This window comes from Balaenoptera ricei, chromosome 2 (assembly GCF_028023285.1).
Source record: "Balaenoptera ricei isolate mBalRic1 chromosome 2, mBalRic1.hap2, whole genome shotgun sequence".
In the NCBI taxonomy this organism is placed as follows: domain Eukaryota; kingdom Metazoa; phylum Chordata; class Mammalia; order Artiodactyla; family Balaenopteridae; genus Balaenoptera; species Balaenoptera ricei.
The window spans coordinates 133,620,277-133,642,115 of NC_082640.1; the positions used below are offsets into that span (position 1 = coordinate 133,620,277).

Genomic DNA, 21,839 nt, shown 5'->3' on the forward strand with positions numbered 1-21,839 from the left:
GCTGCCTACAAGAGACTCACCTTAGGGCAAAGGACGCACACAGATTGAAAGTGAGGGGATGGAAAAAGATATTTTATGCAAATGGAAATAACAAGAAAGTGGGAGTAGCAATACTCATATCAGACAAAATAGACTTTTTTTTTCTTTTTTTAATAAATCTTTGTTGGAGTATAATTGCTTCACAATACTGTGTTAGTTTCTGCTGCACAGTAAAGTGAATCAGCCATATGCATACATATGTCCCCATATCCCCTCCCTCATGAGCCTCCCTCCCATCCTCCCTATCCCACCCCTCTAGGTCATCGCATAGCACCGAGCCGATCTCCCTGTGCTATGCTGCTGCTTCCCACCAGCCAACTATTTCACATTCAGTAGTGTATGTATGTCGATGCTGTTCTCACTTCACCCCAGGTTTGCCCTCCCACCCCATGTCCTCAAGTCCATTTTCTAAAGACAAAATAGACTTTAAAACAAAGTTCATAAAGAAAGACAAAGAAGGACATTATATCATGATAAAAGGATCAATACAAGAAGAGGATATTATTCTCATTAACATATATGCACTCAGTATAGGAGCACCTAAATACACTATATAAAACAAATACTAACAGACATGAAGAGAGAAACTGACGGGAATACAATAATACTAGAAGACTTTAACACCCCACTGACATCAATGGACAGATCTTCCAGACAGAAAGTCAATAAGGGAACAGAGATCCTAAGTGATGCAATAGACCAGTTGGACTTAATTGACATCTATAGGACACTACATTGAAAAAACCCAGAATACACATTCTTTTCAAGTGCCCATGGAACATTCTCTGCAATAGATGACATACTAGGTCACCAAACAAGCCTCAACAAATTTAGGAGGATAGAAATTATTTCAAGCATCTTTTCTAACCACAATGGTATGAAACTGTAGAAATCAGCCACAGAAAGAAAAATAAGAAAAAAACCCATCACATGGATATGGTACTAAAAACATGGTACTAAAAAACCAGTGGGTGAACGATGAAACCAAGGAGAAAATCAGAAAATACCTCAAGACAAGTGACAATGAAAATACAACTTTACAAAATCTATGGGATACAGCAAAAGCATTTCTAAGAGGAAAGTTTATAGCAAAACAGACATTCCTCAAGAAACAAGAAAAATCTCAAATAAACAACCTAACCTACCACCTAAAAGAACTAGAAGAAGAAGGACAAACAAAACCCAAAGTCAGCAGAAGGAAGGAAATAAATATCAGAGAGGAAATAAATAGAGATCAAAAAAAAATAAAAAGATCAATAAAACCAAGAGCTGGTTTGTTTGTTTGTTTTTAAGATAAACAAAATTGACAAACCTCTAACCAGGTTCACCAAGAAGAAAAGAGAGAGGACCCCGAAAAAACGTAAGAAAGTAAAGAGAAATAACAACTGATACCACAGAAATACAAAAAGTCATGAGAGAATACTATGAAGAGTTATATGCCAACAAATTAGACAAATTTTTAGAAATATACAGCCTGCCAAAATTTAGTCAAGAAGAAACATATTTTGAACAGACTGTTCACTAGAAGTGAAATAGAATCTGTACTTAAAAAAGCTCTCTGCAAGCAAAAATCTAGGACCAGACAGCTTCACTGGGAAATTCTACCAAACATACAAGACCTTACACGTATCCTTCTCAAACTATTCCAAAGGATTGAAGAGGAGGGAACACTCCCAAATTCATTCTATGAAGCCACCGTCACCCTGATACCAAAACCAGACAGACATTAAGAAAAGAAAAAAGAAAGAAAATTACAGACCAATATGTTTCATAAACATAGATGTACAAATCCTCAACAAAATATTAGCAAATATTTTTTGATTTGGTCCAGTGGTTAAGAATCCACCTTCTAATGCAGGGGACGTGGGTTTGATCCCTGGTCAGGGAACTAAGTTCCCACATGCTGCAGGGCAGCTAAGCCCGTGCGCCGCAGCTACTGAGCCCACACAGTCTAGAGCCCATGTGCCACAACTAGAGAGCCTGCATGCCACAACTGCTGAGCCCGCGCACTCTGGAGCCCATGCGCCACAACTAGAGAGCCTTTGTGCCGCAGCTACTGAGCCTGCGCACTCTAGAGCCTGCGTGCCGCAACGAAAGATCCCGCGTGCCGCAATGAAGATCCTGCGTGCCACAACTAAGACCCAACACAGCCAAATCAATCAATCAATCAAAAAAAAACTTTCCAAAATATTAGCAAACTGAATCCAACAATACGTAAAATGGATCATACATCACGATCAAGTTGGATTCATTTTAGGGTCACAAGGATGGTTCATCATAATAAATCAATCAATGTGATATATCAATACTACATCAACAGGAAGCCATATGATCATCTCAATAGATGCAGAAAAAGCATTTGATAAAATTCAACATCCATCCATGGTAAAAACTCTCACCCAAGTGGGTATAGAGGGAACATATCTCAAAAGCCATTTACAACAAACCCACAGCCAACATAATACTCAATGGTGAAAAGCTAAAAGCCTTCCCACTAAATTCAGGAACAAGACAAGGATACCTGCTCTCACCACTTCTATTGAGCATAGTATTGGAAGCAATCAGACAAGAAAAAGAAACAAAAGGTATCAAAATCGGAAGGGAGATGGTAAAACTGTCCCTATTGGCAGATGACATGATACTCTATATAGAGACCCCTAAAAACTCCACACAAAAATTATTAGAACTAATAGATGAATTCAGCATGGTAGCAGGATACAAGATTAATATACAGAAATCTGTTACATTTCTTTACACTAACAATGAAATATCAGAAAGAGAAGGTTAAAAAAAAAATCCCATTTAAAATCACATCCAAAAAAAAAAATAGTACCAGGACTTCCCTGGTGGTTCAGTGGTTAAGACTCCACACTCCCAATGCAGGGGGCATGAGTTCAATCCCTGGGCAGGGACCTAAGATCCCACATGCCTCATGATGTGGCAAAATGAAGAAATGAAATGAGTGAAAGACCTATATGCCGAAGACTCTAAAACATTGATAAAGGAAATTGATGATGATTTTAAGAAATGGAAAGCTATCCCGTGCTCTTGGATTGGAAGAGTTAATGTTGTTTAAAAGTCCATACTACCCAAAGCAAACTATACAGAGTTAATGTGATCCCTATCAAAATACGCACGGCATTTATCACAGAACTAGAACAATAATACTAAAATTTATATGGAACCACAAAACACCCAGAATTGCCAAAGCAATCCTGAGGAAAAAAGAACAAAGCTGGAGGCATATCCCTTCGAGACTTCAAACAATACTGCAAAGCTACAGTAATCAAAACAGCATGGTATTTGCACAAAAAAAGACATATAGATCAATGGAACAGAATAGAGAGCTCAGAAGTAAACCCACACACCTACAGTCAATTAATCTATGACAAAGGAGGCAAGAATACACAATGGGCAAACCAGGTATTCTAATTATAAATATTTATTGAGTTAATGAACATGCGTAAATATATAAATTGTGAATTCTTTGTATGAAGTTGGTTTTCAGTTTTAAAAGACCGTGTTACGATATCCTAAAATACTATATAAGTATGTATTTTTTAATGTGGGTTTTTTTGTTTCTTTAGGATTTACAGGGTCATCATCAAATTTCCACCAAATTTCCAGTTTCGACTTTATGTCTACAAAAACCTTATCAGAAGACTCAGTAGTAGTTGTTGGAAAAGGTATTTCAAAGTTTTTTAGCTTTTAATTGAATATGTTCTTCACATATAAGCAAAGCATATCAATAAAGAATAGAGAAGAGTGTGATTCAGGTGTTGAATAGAACTTTCTTTTTAAAAAATTGTTAAATTGAAAGAATTAAAAGTGAATACGTAACATGACATTTCTATCCTCTGATGAAACAATGGTAAATTCATGTCAGTAATTTTCAGAGATGTATTATGTGACAGGTGCAGTTTAGGTACTTCTAAGACACTTTTAGGATAGCTTAGACCATTTTACCACAGTTTAAATTCAAATAGTAGTCCTTATTGATCGACTTTGTCACCAATATAAATTAATATAATTGTATTGTCTCCCATGCAAAGACTAGACAAATCTTAATTAATATCATATATTTTAGGGGGGTTAGGAAACCTTTGAACAGCATATTTGCAAATATCCTTTAAAACTAGTGTTTTTTTTCCCCCAACTTTATTGAGGTATAATTGACAAATAAAATTGTAAGATATTTAAAGTGTACAGTGTGATGATTTGATATCCATATACATTGTGAAAGGATTTCCCCATCAAGTTCATTAACACAACCCAACTAGATTCCTTTTTAATTTTTTAATTAAATTAAATTTAAATTAATTTAACTTAAAATTTAATTTAAAGCACTTTTTAATTTTTTTTAAATTAATTAATTTATTTTTAGCTGTGTTGGGTCTTCGTTTCTGTGTGAGGGCTTTCTCTAATTGCGCCAAGCGGGGGCCACTCTTCATCGTGGTGCGCGGGCCTCGCACTATCGCGGCCTCTCTCGTTGCGGAGCACAGGCTCCAGACGCGCAGGCTCAGTAGTTGTGGCTCACGGGCCCAGTTGCTCTGTGGCATATGGGATCTTCCCAGACCAGGACTCAAACCCGTGTCCCCTGCATTGGCAGGCAGATTCTCAACCACTGCGCCACCAGGGAAGCCCTTAAAATTTAATTTAAGTTTAATTTTAATTTCAATTCTAGTTGAAAAACTAGAATATGATGATAGACATCGAGGGTGTACATCTTATTTTTGGTAAATAGAATGAAATGCTCAGAAAGCTTTCCTAAGTTCGTTGCTTGATAGAGTCTTATTAAGTTAATTTAAAACCCTCCTTAGGGCTTCCCTGGTGGCACAGTGGTTAAGAATCCGCCTGCCAACGCAGGGGACACGGGTTCAAGCCCTGGTCCAGGAAGATCCTACATGCTGCAGAGCACCTAAGCCCATGCACCACAACTACTGAGCTTGCACTCTAGAGCCCACGAGCCACAACTACTGAGCCCGTGTGCCACAACTACTGAAGCCTGCGCACCTAGAGCCCGTGCTTCGCAGCAAGAGAAGCCACCGCAATGAGAAGCCCACACACCGCAACGAAGAGTAGCCCCCGCTCGCCGCAGCTAGAGAAAGCCCACATGCAACAACAAAGACCCAACGCAGCCAAAAATAAATAAATTAAATAAATAAATTTTAAAAATATATATATAATAAAAAAAAAGACCCTCCTCAGATTGGCTCCAACCTACCATTGTAAACTTGTTTTCTGTTTTTCCTCTGTTTGCCTTGTGCCCAACCAAACTTATTCACTCCACATACATGCTTTCTACTTGTTCAGCTCTGCTTATGAGCATCCCATCTCATAGGACGTCCTCCCCTCCTTCCTCACTTGTCTATCCAAATTCTTTGTGTCTTCCAATCCCAGCTTAAATCCTTGCTCTTTGAAACCATCTTAAACCCCCAGCTCACCCAACCTTTCTTTCTTGTGAACTCAGAACTTACAATACGGTGTTCTCATTTGATATTATCATGAAATATCTTGTGGTACCTCTTATATTATCATCCTGTTAGAGTGTTTTTATATTTTGTGATTATTTAACATGTTTTTCTTATTAACTATATCGTATACTTCTTGAAGACAAGAGCCTTGTCTTAAAACTTTGCTGTCCAGAGTAACATCACATAAATACTTAATGACAGTTTGATGGTTGGTTGCTTTCAGGGGTATTTGGAAGTCCAGTCCCAGCACCAGCAACCTGCAGCCAATCAGTGATATCTTCTGTGGAAAATGGGGATACGTTTTCAGTTAAAATTACTGAACCACCATCAGGGATTTATGGAAGAGCAGTCCAGCAGAGTATTCCATCACGTGTTGATGTTGAGAATGAAAAAGATGTAAGGTTATTTTACTAATTATTAGGATAAATTCAATGATGCATCATTGTTTTGTGTATATCAGATTTGGGGTAGTGAAAGTGTTTTGATTAAAATTTTTAAAATCTCAGTGTAATTGAAATTCCTGAACTTTAATCATTTAAATGATAGATTATTCTCCTTTCCCACCAAATATGTTGTCATTCTGGCGTAAAGTAGCTAGTATACTTTATACTCTACATGTACTTTATATACATATATGTATGTGTATGTATATATTCAACAATTTCCTAGGATATCCCCAGGGAGTAACAAACTAGTATCTTGAGGCACAAATTTAGTTGGAGATTAGCACTAGGTAATTCTACTCAGTTTTAGAATTACTGAAATAAGGACTAAGAAATGTATAGTTTATTTTGTATAGCTTACAGTTGTCTAAGATGAAGATAGTTATTTTAACTGTCAAACTCCCTGAATGATTTCAGATATTTCAACTTTTTCATGCAGATTAAAGTTTCTATTTCAAAATCTACTTATGACAAGATGAGACAAAAGAGAAAAGAGGAAAAAGAACTTTTTGACGTTAAAGATTGTGAGAAGAATCCTTGGGAACGAATGAAACATACAGGAACTGAAAAAATGGCATCTGAAAGTAAGTGGAATTTAACATTTTCTGTGGTTTTATTTAACTCGTAGTATTCTAAAACTAATGTACTATAGTTTAACTGAGGTTGATATATGGCTAATAGTGGAATATGTTGAACTATAACACTGAAATTTGAAAGACCCGGTAACTTCTAACTATTGTAATAAATATTGTTTCTTATAAAAAGGAAGCTGATTGATTGTTTTTCTCCCTTCTAGACTTAAATATTTTGGGGGATGAGGTGGGAATATCAAAAAAATGAGAGTTCTCCTTTAGAAAATATTGCCTTCAGCCCTCCATTGGAAAAAAGAGGCCAGTTTAAAAAGGTCACCATCTTTAGTGTTTTCAGATTCAGGTAAGATATGTTTAAATATAGGGAGTAATGTCACAAATGCTTATTTAAGTTGAAGATACCACATGTGGTTCAGTGCATTTTGTGATGGAGAGAACACTAAACCAGTAGGAGTCAGTAGACAGACCTGGCTTCTTTAGTATTAGTTCTGCCTTTTAATTAGCTGTGTGACCTGAAAACAGGCCTCTATTTTCTGGCCATGTAAAATATCTAAACTATCTGAAAGGTCCAGATTATCTCAAAGATCTCGTCCTTGTTCCCTGCAAATATTCTTGTTTCACTGAGGGTAGTATTCCATTTTATAGCTAAGGTAACTGAGATTGTGAAGCTGGTGTATTAGATCATGATAAAAAATCATTGCATTTATCATTTATTCAGCTAGTCATTGAGTACTTAATAGGTGCTATACCTGGTCAAGATTAAGCTCCATGTTTCCTGTGCTATTTTTAAAAATATTGAATAGGTCTTAGGTATAGTAGCAGCTAGGAAAATCAGAAATTGAAATGAAAAATTGTGTGAACTATAATAAACAGTAAAAATTACTGCTTATTATTTTTGTTATTATTTTTTTTCTAAGGAATAAACTGTATGAACTATAACGAACATTTCTTAAATTGATGTTGGGTCTGAAGTCCAGGTGTGAACAAAAAACCCAAGAAGTATAGAAAACGTAAATTTATAAATGTGATCTTAGACAACATACTTAACCTCTCCCAAAGATAAATATAAAAGAGAATTGAACTAGATGAATGTTTGCAGTTCTTCCTAGCTTGTATTTCTTTTAATAATGCAGGAAGTGTAGAAAACGTTTTAAAAATTCTGTATCCTCAAAGTTAGTAATTATTGAGAGTATGCCTGATGAGAGGTGTTGGCCTGTAAAATTACTGGTTAAACACAGCCCTGAGTACCAGTAAAATCTAGGCATTTGTGACATTTAAGCCTATTTTCAGCATTCTTAAATAGTTTCACTAATTATTACTGTCATAGAATCTAGGGGGAGAAAAACCCACAAAACTTCTTACCTAAGTCAGTAGTTAACAGTAGGAATAGAAGTACAAATAGTAGCAAATAATACAAAGAGTAACAAATCATAAATTGTTTCATATTCATTCTTGCTGGAGACATCAATGAATTTTGTGATTTTTCTCGCCTATAATATGGGCTTTGCAGATTTTATTTCTAAGCAGTATAAGGAGAGTGCTTCCTCGAAATCATGCTTATATTTTGAACAGAAGAATATGCTTACAAGATAACTACAAAAAGTGAGAGTAACCTTTTAGAGACTTGCCACAACACTTTTATTGTATTTTATAAAAGTAGCAGGCTTCAGGAGGGGACATTTAAACAAAAAACCCTTAGTTTGGGCAGCACTGCTTTAGATTGATACTCTGTACACCTCCTTTTCCAGAGTAGTATTTGTTTTGTTTTTTTTCACTTTTTTCAGGTAAAAACAGTAGAAATAGTGGTATAACCCCAAGGTTGATAACTTGGTGTTTATCTGCATCTCTTCCTAATGAATTATTCTCTCATGAGAATGGAGGTGGAGTAGATATAGAGAGGGAATCCTTAAAACTTTAGCAACAGTTTCTTCACCTGTAATGTAGCAATAATAGTAACCATCACACAGGGTTGTTGAATGAATCAAATGGGATAATGTAAGTGAAGCACTTAGCACAATGCAGGCAAGATGTCAATAAATGACGGTTAGTAGTGCTATTTTGTATTTGCTATTCTTTCTGGATTGTAAAATTCCAAAGTTGGGTTTTTTGGGTTTTTTTTTTTTAATACATGTCAGTCTTACATATGAAACCTAATGAGGGTGCACCTGAATCATCAAAAAAATTTAATGATGTCTATTTATCATATTCATTAATTGTCATATAATTTTCTTCATATGTGATTTACTCTAACAAAAACTGGTACAAATTTATCGCTACAGTAATCCAGAATACCATATTCATCTTTTTGCATGTCTCTTCTCATCAGGTATGTGATAAAGTTTGGAAAGCAGGGATTCTGTCTTAGACCTCTTTGTATAAAATCTAGGGTGATAGTAGACCTAGATGAAAATCCTGCCTTTGCCACTCATTAGCATTGAGACCTTGAATACATTTCTTAGCCTCTGTAAAACTCAGTTATTTTCTCGGTTGCGAATTAGAGATAATGAGAATATCCATCTCACCTTTGTTGAGAGAATTAAATGTAGTAAAGTTTGTAAAGCATTTATCACAACATCTAACACAAAGTATTTAATAAATTTTAACTAATATCATTAATATCTTGTTGCCTTTGGATTTTAATTGCATCTGAATATGTAATTAATATACAGCATCAAGTATAATTTCTTATATTTGTGTATCTCATGTGTTTCATGTAGCTTTTCTTAAGAACAGCATGGTTGATAAATAACTTTTATTATAGTCGTTTTCTAGTGCTTAATATTACCTTTTTAAAAATATCTCTTAACATGAAAAAATAATCTTTACCCATTTACAAAAGCCATTACACATTCTGTTTTATCTTTTTGGTCTGTTCCGTTCTAACACCTTCACTGCATGTGTCTTACATTATGCAGTGCCCTCAAGGTATTACCCTGAGCACTCAAATGATTTGTTTCCCCAATATCTAGGGCAATGCCTTACATCTGGAAAATGGAAAGTAAATGTTTGATTATGGAAGAAACATCGACCATGTTACTACACATGGTCTTAGGATTTTTAGTATACCATTAATTCAATAACAATAGCAAAAATTGGTAATTTATATACAGTTATCACAAAGCTTCATTTCTGTTATCGGTTGTATAGTAAAACAGGTATATATCCACATGTTTTTACAAAATGGGATCATATGCTTCTTACTGACTTTTAGCTCTTAAAGCTAGACTTTGTTATATGACTCATGACTGCAAAACCACTTATATACTTACAGTTAATGTAATTTAATAATTTTGTGTATAAAAAGTATAGTTTTAAATAGCTTTGGTATCCAGGTATGACAATTTTGTTGGAGACTAAACTAATAGTTACTAGTTTCTATAAGAAATATTCATAGAGTCTATGGTCAGAATATTATTTGTACCCCTTTGTATCAGAGTTATTCAATGCTTTATTTAGTATGTTTCTTTGTTTTAGATGAAGCATCTCCTGGAGCCATTCCACAGTATAAAGAAAGGTTGCCTTCTGTCACTCATAGTCCAGAAATAATGGATTCATCAGAACTACGGCCATTTTCCAAACCAGAAGTAGCACTGACAGAAGCTCTGAGGCTTTTAGCTGATGAGGATTGGTGAGTTCACCATCCTTAACTTAAAACTAAGCTGAGTTCTGAAAGTTTTCTGAAAATTTATTTTTAGAAACCTTGAAACATTTCCTATTAAAATAGTCTTAGGAATGATTATTTTAGTTCTTAGGCAGTCTGAGTATTTTCCAACTTATTAATGTAGCTGAACTCTGGTCCTAATAACACTGTATTACCAGTTATGTTATAACTTACATACCATAAGGACATAGTTAGCTTTATTATGGATTATGCAAATCTTTTGGTATTAAGTATAAATCTCATCATTTCTCCAAGTGTTTCTCTGTGAAATATATCCTATAAAAATCCTGAAAATACTTATCTGTTCCTACCACAGCTACAGCAGCCACCCAGCCAGCCCAGCCAATAACTCAAGGGAAAAAAAAAAGACAGTGGCATTCCACTTGCTTCAGCTGGAACATCTCTTGGCTCCCCTTGTACCATATCCTCCCCTATTCCTTCAGTCTCTCTCTCCATCCGCACCCTATACCTCATCATCAGTTTTGCTTCTTTTCTAGATTCATATTCATCAACATAAAAATGTGCCATAATATTTACTGTTTTTAAAAATCCTTCCTAAGCTGCACATCTTCTTCACATTTTCACATTTCTTTTCTCCCCCCTTTTTAGCAAAAGTCCTCAAAAAGGCTAATTCATTGTGTCTGCTTTTTCACCTCATGTTCTCTTCTCAACCTTCTTTAATTGGCTTTCAACCCTCCCCACCGTGACCACCACTTCACTAAAACTGCAAAAGTGACCATTTGCTAAACACTGGTCACTTATTAGTCCTCATCGTACTTAGCCTCTCATCATCATTTGACACAGTTGACACTCCCTTCTTCATACGCTTTTTTTCATTTCACCCTGGAAAAAATTGAGACTCTTGGTTCTTTTCCTGCTTCAGTACTTAATGGTTCCTGCTCTTCTGTTTGATTTCAAAATTGAGGAGTGCTCCAGAATTTAATCCACTGGCGTTCTCTATCTACATTCATTCCATAGATCCAGGCTGGCAATCTTTCCCTATAAAGAGCCAGATAGTAAAATATTTTAGGCTTTGCAGGCCACTTGTCTCTGTTGCAGCTACTCAACTTTGCTGTTATAGTGCAAAATCAGCCTTAGACAGTATGAAAACAAATGGGCACGGTTGTGTTTCAGTGAACTTTACTTATAACAATTTTACTTATAGAAGTAAACTCTGATGGGGCTAGATTTGGTCTGTGAGCCATAGTTTGCCAACCCCTTTCTTAAATGATCTCATTCAGTTCGATAGCTTTAAATTCTATCCGTACTCTGATTTCTCATAAATGCATATCTGAATCCCTGGTATCTTCTTGAGCTCTAGACTTGTAATCCAACTGCCTCCTTGACTTCCACTTGGATGCCAATAGACATCTTAAATTTAACATGGCCAAAATAGAACTCTTGAAATTCCATTTCCTGCCAAGATGGATTAACAGGCATTAGATTTGCCTTCACATCAGAAAGAACTAAAGAAATAATACAAAATATATGAAACAATGGTTTTCAGAATATTGTTAACCAGGTAGTGAAAGACAGTGATCCCTGAGAAACAAACAAGGTGAGCCCTTGCTAACTTCCTGCACAGCTTAGGGAGGGGAAAACCATGTAGATACCAGCAGAGATAGAGATGGAGCTGGGAGTTTGGGGAGGCCAAGATAGCTAGAGCTTGCAGGGCAGAATGCTAGAGGAGGATACAGTTCCTTGAAGAACTCTAAGAACCTTCAGAGGATTATTCTCAAATGTTTAGCTGAGTATTTGGTCAAGGCATGCTTGTGAAACCAGAACAAGGACCACGCATAGAAGTTACAAAGAACGTTCCCTGGGACGTATACAAGGCCAAGAATACTTTCTCTCCCCACCGGCAGAGTGGAAAACCTTATAATTCACATGGCATTGGTAGAATACTCAGGAGAGTTTTGCTTCATCTATGGAATGAATAAGCCCTAGGCTAAAGACTAGTTTTGTTTCTCCAAACAAAGCATAAAAGCAAGGCCTGAAAGGATCAGACTTTCCAAGTAACTTAACTATATCTCATAATGAAGCCCAAAAATATTTATAGGAAAACAAAAATATCTAAGATAAAAATTCACAATGCCTGGCATCCAATAAAAAATTACCAGGCATGCAAAGAAGCAGGAAAATACAACCCATAATGAAAAGGAAAAAAAGCAAACAATTGAAACTAATCCAAAAATGATATAGATGATAGAATTAGTAGACAAAGACGTTATATGTTATAACTATAGTTAAAATTCTAATCCATGTGTTAAAGAAGCTGGAGGAAAGACATGAACAGAGGATCAGTGAGCTGTAGGACAACTTGCAAAATCCCTTTTGTTGTATAATGTAACATGATTGAGAGAACTGATATCCCATCATATTCACCCTCAAGAGGAGAGTATTATTCAGGACATGTACACCTGGGACAGGAATCAAGGTGCCATCTTAGGATTCTATCACATCACGAATAAAGGGGGCCATTTTATATTGATAAGGGAGTTAATTCATCAAGAAGACATGGCAATCCTGAACCATATTCTATTATATAATATAATATTATATATATTATATTACCATATAATGGAGCTTCAAAATACATTAAGCAAAAACTGGTAGAACTGCAAAGAAAAATAAACAAATCCACAATTATAGTTGGAACTCAAACAATCCTCTCATTAATTGATAAAACTAGTAGAAAGAAAATTAGTAAGGATATAGAAGACTTTCAACTTGACCTGATTGACATTTATAGAACACTCCACCTAAAACAACAGAATTCACATTCTTTTCAAGTCTGCAAGGAACATTTACCAAGAAAGACCATATTCTGGAACATAAAACAAGTAATTTAAAAGGTTTCAGATTATACAAATTTTATTCTCTGACCACAGTGGAATTAAATTAGAAGTTAGGAACACATACCTGTAAAATCTCTTAATATTTGGAAACTAAGGAACATACTTATAAATCACCAATGGCTGTAAGAAGAAATCATAAGGGAAATTAGAAAGTATTTTGAATTTAATGAAATTAAGAATGAAACATTATATCAGTGACCTCAGCTTTCATCTTAAACTGAAACAGAAGAACAAATGAAGCCCAAAATAACAAAAAAAAAAAGAAAATAATAAACAACATAATGGAAATCAGTGAAATAGAAAACAAACAATAGAGGATATAAATGAAAGCAAAAGCAGGCTCTTGGAGAAGATAAATAAAATTGATAAACCTCTAGTCAGACTGATGAAGAAAAAAGAGAAGAAACAGATTACTACATCAGGAATGAGAGAAGGAACGTCACTACTGATCATACAGCTATTAAACAAATAATAAAGGAATATGATAAACAGCTTTATGCCCATAAATTGGGCAACTTAGTGAAATGCACAGATTCCTTGAAAGACAGAATCTACCAAAACTCACTCAAAAAGAAGTAGATAATCTATATAACCCAATATCTATTGAGGAAATTGAATTTGAGTTTCTTTCCCACAAAGAAAACTCCATGCTTGGATGGTTTCACTAGTGAATTATACCAAACATTTAGGAAAGAAATCAGTTCTATACAAACTTCTAGAACATTGAAGAGGCTGGTATACTTCCCATCTCATTCTTTGAAACCAGTATACCCTGATGTCAAAACCATGCAGATGCATGTTTCACACGAACTTGAAAAGAATCTGCATTCTGAAGTTGTTTGTAGTGTTCTATAAAGGTTAAGAAGATCAAGTTGGTTGGTAGTGGTTGATAGTGTTAAGTTTTCTGTATCCTTACTGATTTCCTGTTTATTTGTTCCATCAGTTACTGAGCTTTTGCAATCTCCAACTATAGTTTAAGATTTGTGTATTCCTCCTTAAATTAAGTTGATTTTTTGTCGGTTTCTTTTTAGCACTTAAATTTTGTTCAGTGGGTTTCTGGCTTGCATATTTCTGAGCTAAAGTATTTTATCATTGTTATCCTTGTTCTCCTGCATGTAATTTGCCGTTTTTTCTATGGCTGCTTTTAAGAATATTCCCTTCAACACTCTTTTTAGTAATTTGATAATGATGTTCCATTTTGTGTTTATTATGGTTATCCTTTTTAGGATTTGTTCTTGGATCTGAGAATTTATAGCTTTGATCAAAAAATTTCAGCCACTGTTTCTTAATTTCTTTTTCTGCTTTCCTCTCTCTTAACTCCAATTTCTGTTATTTACTTTGTGTACAGAATCTGGTTGTTTATGCATCTGAACGGTAACTGTAACAGTTTTATGCTTAACCAAAAAATGAAAATATTGAACCAGACAGCTATGAAATAGGTTTACTCTTGCCACCTTGGAATCTTAGGTCTTTTCTCCCTATTTTCCATAACTTATTCAGTGGATTTAAATGCTTAGAAAAATAACCACCATCAATATTACCAACTAAGGAAACTCAGCTTACATTTTTCAAACATATAAGATGGAAACCATCAAGTTTAAAATGTTATATCCCAATCCCACTTGAATCTACCCTCTTGTTGTTAGTATTCACCTACCCTTCATCTGGCTCATTAGGTAAATAATGAAAAAGAAATACAAGTTCCAGAAACATCTGTTGATGGTTTTCTGCACTTGGATTATATACTCACGAACAAAGTAATACGTAGTTACTTAATCTCCTTCCATTTTTGTTTTACTGATTCCCTCACATTTTATTTGCCATTCCTTTCCCTTCTGTTCTCTAAAACGAATATGACATTCTTACTGGTGGAGAAATGTTCCTTTTTATTTACAAAGCATGAACTTAGTTTGACTGTCAATAGTGGTTTTGGCTCTTAAAAGGTGTTCTGAATCATGAAAGAGAACTATAGGAGTGAACAAAACTTTCCATATCTTTTTATTTGAGCTTCCTACATGATAAGGGAAAATACTCAGAGTCTCCTCGTTGGCAGTATTCCATACACACAAAAGAAGAAATCTGAGATCCTGTTCCAGTTGAGCCCCATTTAATGCATGATTTTGTTGTTTCTTTCTTTTTCCCATAGGGAGAAGAAAATTGAGGGACTGAACTTTATTAGATGCTTAGCTGCTTTTCATTCTGAAATATTAAACACAAAGTTGCATGAAACAAGTTTTGCAGTAGTTCAAGAGGTAATCCTATTTTTCAGCTGAGTTAAGGATTGTTTGAATAACAAAGTATAAATACACCACATTTATTTGACCTTAAAAAAGAAAAGCTGTACTAAATGAAATCAGTAGGCTTGTATGTAAAGTAACTCATGCCTTACTTTGCCACATTTGAAAAAATTTATAAAATGTTGATTTTTTTTAGGAAATAATATAATACATATTTAAAGCACATTACTTTGATAGTAAATTTGGTTTCAAAGTCATTATTACTGATTTTCTTTCAGAATTTCAGCAAAATGTACATTTTGGAAATTTTTTTTAGGTGAAAAATTTACGCTCTGGAGTTTCTCGTGCTGCTGTGGTTTGTTTAAGTGATCTTTTCACTTACCTGAAAAAGAGCATGGATCAAGAACTAGATAATACAGTAAAAGTTTTGTTGCATAAATCAGGAGAATCAAATACATTTATAAGAGAAGATGTTGACAAGGCATTGAGAGCTATGATCACTAATGTAACCCCTGCACGTGCGGTTGTTTCTCTTATCAACGGAGGACAAAGGTAATGTTCAAAATAATCTGGACATGTCCTTAAACTAAAAATACAGTTGCTTGTTATCTGGGGTATAGAAAAAAAACAAGCAAATTTCAATGTTATTTTAGTCAAAAAACATGTATTAAATAATTCCTATGTGATAAAAATCATATTAGGTACTAAGCATACAGAGGATAATAATATTGTTATTCTAAAGTTACTTACATTCCTACATCTGGAGCTAAATAAATGTCAGTGATTATGAGTTTTGTTTTTAACTTCTTGGAGAGGGATAGCTAATGCAAATAATTTGTCATTTTAGCCTGCAAGGATGATTGTTGAGGCTTAAGAGTAATCATCTGACTTTTAAGGTATATCTTTGAAAAATTGTTTATACATCAACTCTATTTTAATTGACCACATTTCCCTGTAGCCATTTACACATTGCGGTAAGAAGATGTGCAGCCCAGCACTTATCAGACGTAGTAAAATTTATGGAACCAGAACGTATTTTATCTGGAACAAAGGATATGGCTGACCGTATATTACCAGCTGCTGCTAAATTTGCTCAGGACAGCTCACCAGAAACCAGGTGAGTAGCTGCTAATAGTATTTGCTGAATCTCTTACTATAAGGGCTTAAATGTAGAAACAAAGGCTAAAGAAGAATGAACATTTTTCCAAATGGAAAAGTGGGATTCCCCAGGGATTAGCGCTGGGGGATGATTGTATTTAACCAATTTGTAAATGGTCTTGAGGGAGTGCACAGTGAATTCTCCAAATTTACAGATGACACTACATACTTCTGGGTAGTGAGATGCCGTGTCACAGGGATGATCTGCATGAAAACGGCACAAGACTGTATGAGTGGGCAGAAAAGTGGCTGAAGAACTTCACTGTGGGCAAATGTAAGGTAATGCATTTAGGGGAAAATGATATATTTTCCAAGTAGCCAGGTAAAATCAAGGAAAAATACAGGAAGCAAAATGGATAACATGAGATACGTTCACTTAGAAAATTCCATGAATTTCTGATTGCTGTCTGTACTTGAAGAACAGTTTTATGAAGGTTAAGCACAGTCAGAGAAAGATAACAAAATAATTAAGATGTGGATGATACTCTAGCTGTAGTGCTGACAGAGGTTTGGAAGTAGTCAGAAGCCTAGGTTCAACTCCTAGCTCCAGTCACTGTCTGCCCTAAGCAAGTTACTTAACCTCTGTTAGCCTCTGTTTCCTTGTCTATCAAATTAGTAAGGTTGGACCAGATATTTATAATGTCCCATACAAAATCTAAAAATTATGGCAGTTATATATGAACATAGATTAAAGGAAGAAGGTAGGATCCTGACTTCATGGAGACTAAAAAGTAAAGAAGGATATCAAACTTTTAACATTTTAAGGCAAAGATATTCAGTACTTTAGGTAACTACAGTTAATCTTGTGGAAGCCATTATGCCAAAAGCTAACATAGAAAGTAAATATATTCATTTTCTGTTGCTGCATAGCAAATAACCACAAACATAGTGATTTTAGATTTCTAAAAACACAGATTTTTTAAAAACACAGATTTTTTTAGCTTACCGTTCTTAGGTTAGGAGTCTGGCATGCTCAACTGGGGTCTCTGCTTAGGGTTTCACAAGGCTGAAATCAAGGTAATAACACTGCTGGGCTCTTATCTAGAGGCTCTATAGACGAATCTGCTTACAAACTCATTCAGGTTTTTGACCAAATTCAGTTTCTTGTGATTATAGGACTGAGGTCCCTGTTTCCTTGCTGGCTGTCAGCCAGGGTCCTCTCTCAGCTCCCTTAAGGCCACCTGAATTCCTTCTCACACAACCCACTCAACCCACTCCATCTTCAAGCCAGCAGCAGCAAGTTGAATCCCTCTCATGCTTGGAATCTCTTTGACTTCTTTTTCTTCTACCAGCCACAGAAAGTTCTCTGCATTTAAGGGTTCATGTGATTAGATTAGGTTCACCCAGATAATTCCCCTATCTTAAAAGTCAACTGTACCATCTAACATAATCCTGGAAGTTATATCTCATCATATTCATAAATTTTAGGAATTAGAGCAGGACATCTTTGGGGGAACCATTTTAGAAGTTCTGCATACTACAGTAAAGTTCAAAACAACTTAGGAGGGCTGGATCATAATAGACTAGTTAGGAACAAAATAAAATTTACAATAGTTGTTTTGTGTACATCTTAACCTTTCCTTAATGGCATAGTAATTTTTCTAATCCATTTTGTCATTTCTTAGATTCTTATTTGAAATTTTAAAATTACAAAATTATTACAACTTTCCAGTTTTAGTATTTCTTACACTTTGTGTCCCTTTTGTTTACTTGTTTGCTTTAGCCATTCCCATATCATTAAGGCCTATGATAGACCTACAGTCCTTAACATTCTGGGATAAACTTTAGAGTCACCTTTGAAACTATAACTGATTAGGAGCTACTTATCCGGGTGTTGACCTTATTCTGGTTGTGGGGCAAGAAAAGTAATTTTTATTCTCTGTTATTACCTCCCTTTCTGTAATTTCATTACATTTGAAGGAGTCTGGTTGATATAAATGATGCTGAGATCATCCTATTCATCTCCCCCACAAAAGCCTTGCCTTCCCTGGTTCTTCTAGTGTCATAATTCCAAGTTGTAGGTAAAAGTATAACTGTAATTATTTTAGGGCCAAGCCTCCTTGAAGAATAATAATGTATTTTTATTATGAGGTACTATACTGACCACCCCATCCAAAAATATCTCCAGTATGCACTTCCACCATATCATTTACCATTAGAATGATATCTTGGCTTAAGGTATTATCCTAAAAGAATTATTTTAAAATTCATATAGCATAAAAAACCTAGTTTGGAGAACATTAGACATTCATTAATATATCAGCCACGATTTACCAACTAACTTTGGTTGTATTTTAAGTAGCAAAGAATAGGTTTTTGAAGAATTGAAACCCAGGTAAGTTTTGGCAGGAAAAAGAAAAGAGAGAGGGTCAGAAATACAGAACCTTTGGAAGGTTGTCTCAGGCCAGAACATCTGGCCAGCAGGTGAACAGCAAAAGGTCACCGGGCAAGGAGCTCAGGACAAAGACACACTTCTCTTAATTCACAGTTCTGCCAAATGCCAGCCTTGATATGGACCCTCGGGTGCCTGAAAAATAGAGTCAGAGCTTTTGGCTCTGATCTGACACATAGCTAAAAGATTTGAAGCCATGTTTTTTTAAAGATGGGTGGCAAGAGAATACTGTACTCTCTAATCCAGTTAGTGTAACTACATTTCAATGGCTTATTTAAAATAGAGATGATAATCTTGATGTTGATAGGTTTTTTCTATTGGAAAAAAAAAATTGTATCTAAGGACAGAAACTGAGCTTGTTAAGATTTATAGAATTATTTACATATTTCTTAAATATCCATAGGTATTATGGCCGAAAGATGCTTTTCCTCATGATGTGTCATCCTAACTTTGATAAAATGCTTGAAAAGTATGTCCCATCTAAAGATTTGCCATATATTAAGGAATCTGTTAAAAGCTTACGGCAAAAGGTATGTAGAAGAAGTTTATTTTATAAACAACTTTAAAAACAAAGTTCATTTGCTGAGGAAGGTAAAAGATAGAAATAATTACTTCTTTGATTATTTCTGTTAACCAATAGTAGCATTTCAACAACTGCAGTACTGAGTAGACATTCATAGTGTCAGTAGATGTTTATTGAACAGAAGCTTGATATTTGGTAGAATGTAGTGTGGTTTATTGGAATTACAAGACAGGTTTGAATCACAACTCAGAATTAGCAACTATATAATCTTAGGCACATCACTTCATTTCTTTAACCCAGAATTTTTATTTTTATAAAATGAGGATAGTGATGTTTATTACAGTTGATTCCTACTTTATTTACCTTGTACGTTCCACCGTTAGAGCTCCTACCACACTGTGGAGTGTTGATAAGGAGATCCTTGAGTGGAAGCCCCATGTCTTATATATCATGACAGATAATGGGGATTCAAAAATGTCTGTAAAATGAGTGACTGAGGGAATATCAAGTGAAATGAAATGTGAAAAGTGTCTTATAAAAAAGTAATCTGTTTACATATTATTTTTTGCAAAAATGTGCTTAATTTAATAATGTAGAATTTTTCTGTGGTAATTTATGTTATTCCTCTCTGATAAGCTTAAGCAAAGGATTCATTTATGAAGGGATACTACTTCAAATATGTATTGGGGTAAACATTTTAGAGCATTTTTTTCTTCCTATTGATATTAAAGATTTCAGCTTAATTCATATAGAATTTATCAAAATAACCATGCAAAAAGATTATCTTACTAAAATGAGGCAGATTATATCTGTGAGTTATTTCAAGTACAAGTATCAGGAAAAAAAAGAGGTTTTAAATAGTTCTTTCAAAATGTTTATTTTCATACTAGTGTTGCATAGGAATTCATTGTTTATATAATGTGTTCATATTTTCTGTATAGATTTGAAGCTTGAAGAAGAGTAGTTACAAAACATAGATGTTAAGTTTTTCATTTAAACAGTTTTACCAAGCCAATATCATTTCCTAGTAGTTGGGTACATATTTTGTTAATTTACTACTAATTACAAGATAGTTTATATATCTGAAACCCTTTAAAGCACAAGTATAGCAGATTATTAAAATGCTTTCAACCAAAAGAGATCAACAATGACTGCTATGAAAATTCCATTGTACACATTCTTTCACTTTACAAGTTTTAAGACTTTTATTACACTGCCTTTCTTATAGGGTTTGGGAGAGATACCACTAGACACTCCTTCAGCAAAAGGAAGACGATCTCATACTGGCAGTGTTGGAAATACAAGGTCATCATCTGTTTCTAGAGATGCTTTCAATTCAGCTGAAAGGTAGAATCATTTGCTAGTCCACATTATTGCAGAAATTACTCCCTAATAGTAATGATAGTGTATTTGAATGTTTTCATGAACTATCCCAGGGGTATTTGTCAAAATTTAATGGAGTTTTAAAAGTTGGTAAGGACTTAGAAAGTGTGAGGTAATTAGATTTAATAAGGTAATTGTATATTCACAGCAACTTGCTTTTACGTGAACTAAACATTAGTAAAACTTTAGTATTATTGAACTTGTCAGTAGTCGGCCAGTGTTGGACAACTCTGATTAATTTTTTCAATTTATAGGCTTTACTTTCCCCCCTTGATTATAAAAGTAATACATAATTATGGTTAAGGGGGAGAAAAACTTGAGAAAATACAAACATTAAAAGAACTTAACTGGGGAGGGTGCTGGTGGGGTGAGTTGGGAGATTGGGATTGACATATATACAGTAATATGTATAAAATAGATAACCAAAAAGAACCTGCTGTATAAAAAATAAAATTCAAAAAAATAAAAATAAGAGAAAAAAAAAGTAAGTGAAAAGAGTGGATATATGTATATGTATAACTGATAAACTTTTCTATACAGCAGAAATTAATGCAACATTGTAAATCAACTATACTCTAATAAAAATTTAAAATAAAAAAAAAAAGAATTTAACCAATCACCTATAATATCACCAACCAGGAAAAAAAGCTACTCTTAAAATTTTTATAAATATAATTACATATGTAATTGCATAACCTGTTTAAGCCATTTAGCAATATTTAATAGGTTGATTATATAACTTTTAAAAATCTTTCAGAATTATTATGATCTCTTTGGTATTTTTTTTTTTTTTATTTATTTTTGGCTGTGTTGGGTCTCCGTTTCTGTGCGAGGGCTTTCTCTAGTTGCGGCAAGCGGGGGCCACTCTTCATCGTGGTGCGCAGGCCTCTCACTATCGTGGCCTCTCTTGTTGGGAGCACAGGCTCCAGACGCGCAGGCTCCGTAGTTGTGGCTCACGGGCCTAGTGGCTCCGCGGCATGTAGGATCTTCCCAGACCAGGGCTCGAACCCGTGTCCCCTGCATTGGCAGGCAGATTCTCAACCACTGCGCCACCAGGGAAGCCCCTCTTTGGTATGTTTTA

At 34.8% G+C, this 21,839-nt stretch overlaps 1 protein-coding gene across 3 annotated transcripts in view; it reads left to right on the plus strand.

Moving 5' to 3' along the window:
* TOGARAM1 (TOG array regulator of axonemal microtubules 1) overlaps positions 1-21,839 on the plus strand; it is a 76,658-nt gene that overhangs the window by 41,233 nt on the left and 13,586 nt on the right. The window contains exons 9-17 of one of the 3 annotated variants that reach the window (XM_059914151.1): positions 3,627-3,725; positions 5,737-5,909; positions 6,396-6,540; positions 10,021-10,174; positions 15,212-15,317; positions 15,619-15,854; positions 16,261-16,419; positions 19,256-19,382; positions 20,604-20,680. In XM_059914151.1, the coding sequence (XP_059770134.1) occupies positions 3,627-3,725; positions 5,737-5,909; positions 6,396-6,540; positions 10,021-10,174; positions 15,212-15,317; positions 15,619-15,854; positions 16,261-16,419; positions 19,256-19,382; positions 20,604-20,680 (1,276 nt within the window). Of the gene's footprint in view, positions 1-3,626; positions 3,726-5,736; positions 5,910-6,395; positions 6,541-10,020; positions 10,175-15,211; positions 15,318-15,618; positions 15,855-16,260; positions 16,420-16,615; positions 16,737-19,255; positions 19,383-20,603; positions 20,723-21,839 lie in introns of those variants that run through there. The other 2 variants (XM_059914150.1, XM_059914152.1) reach the window with 2 other exon arrangements.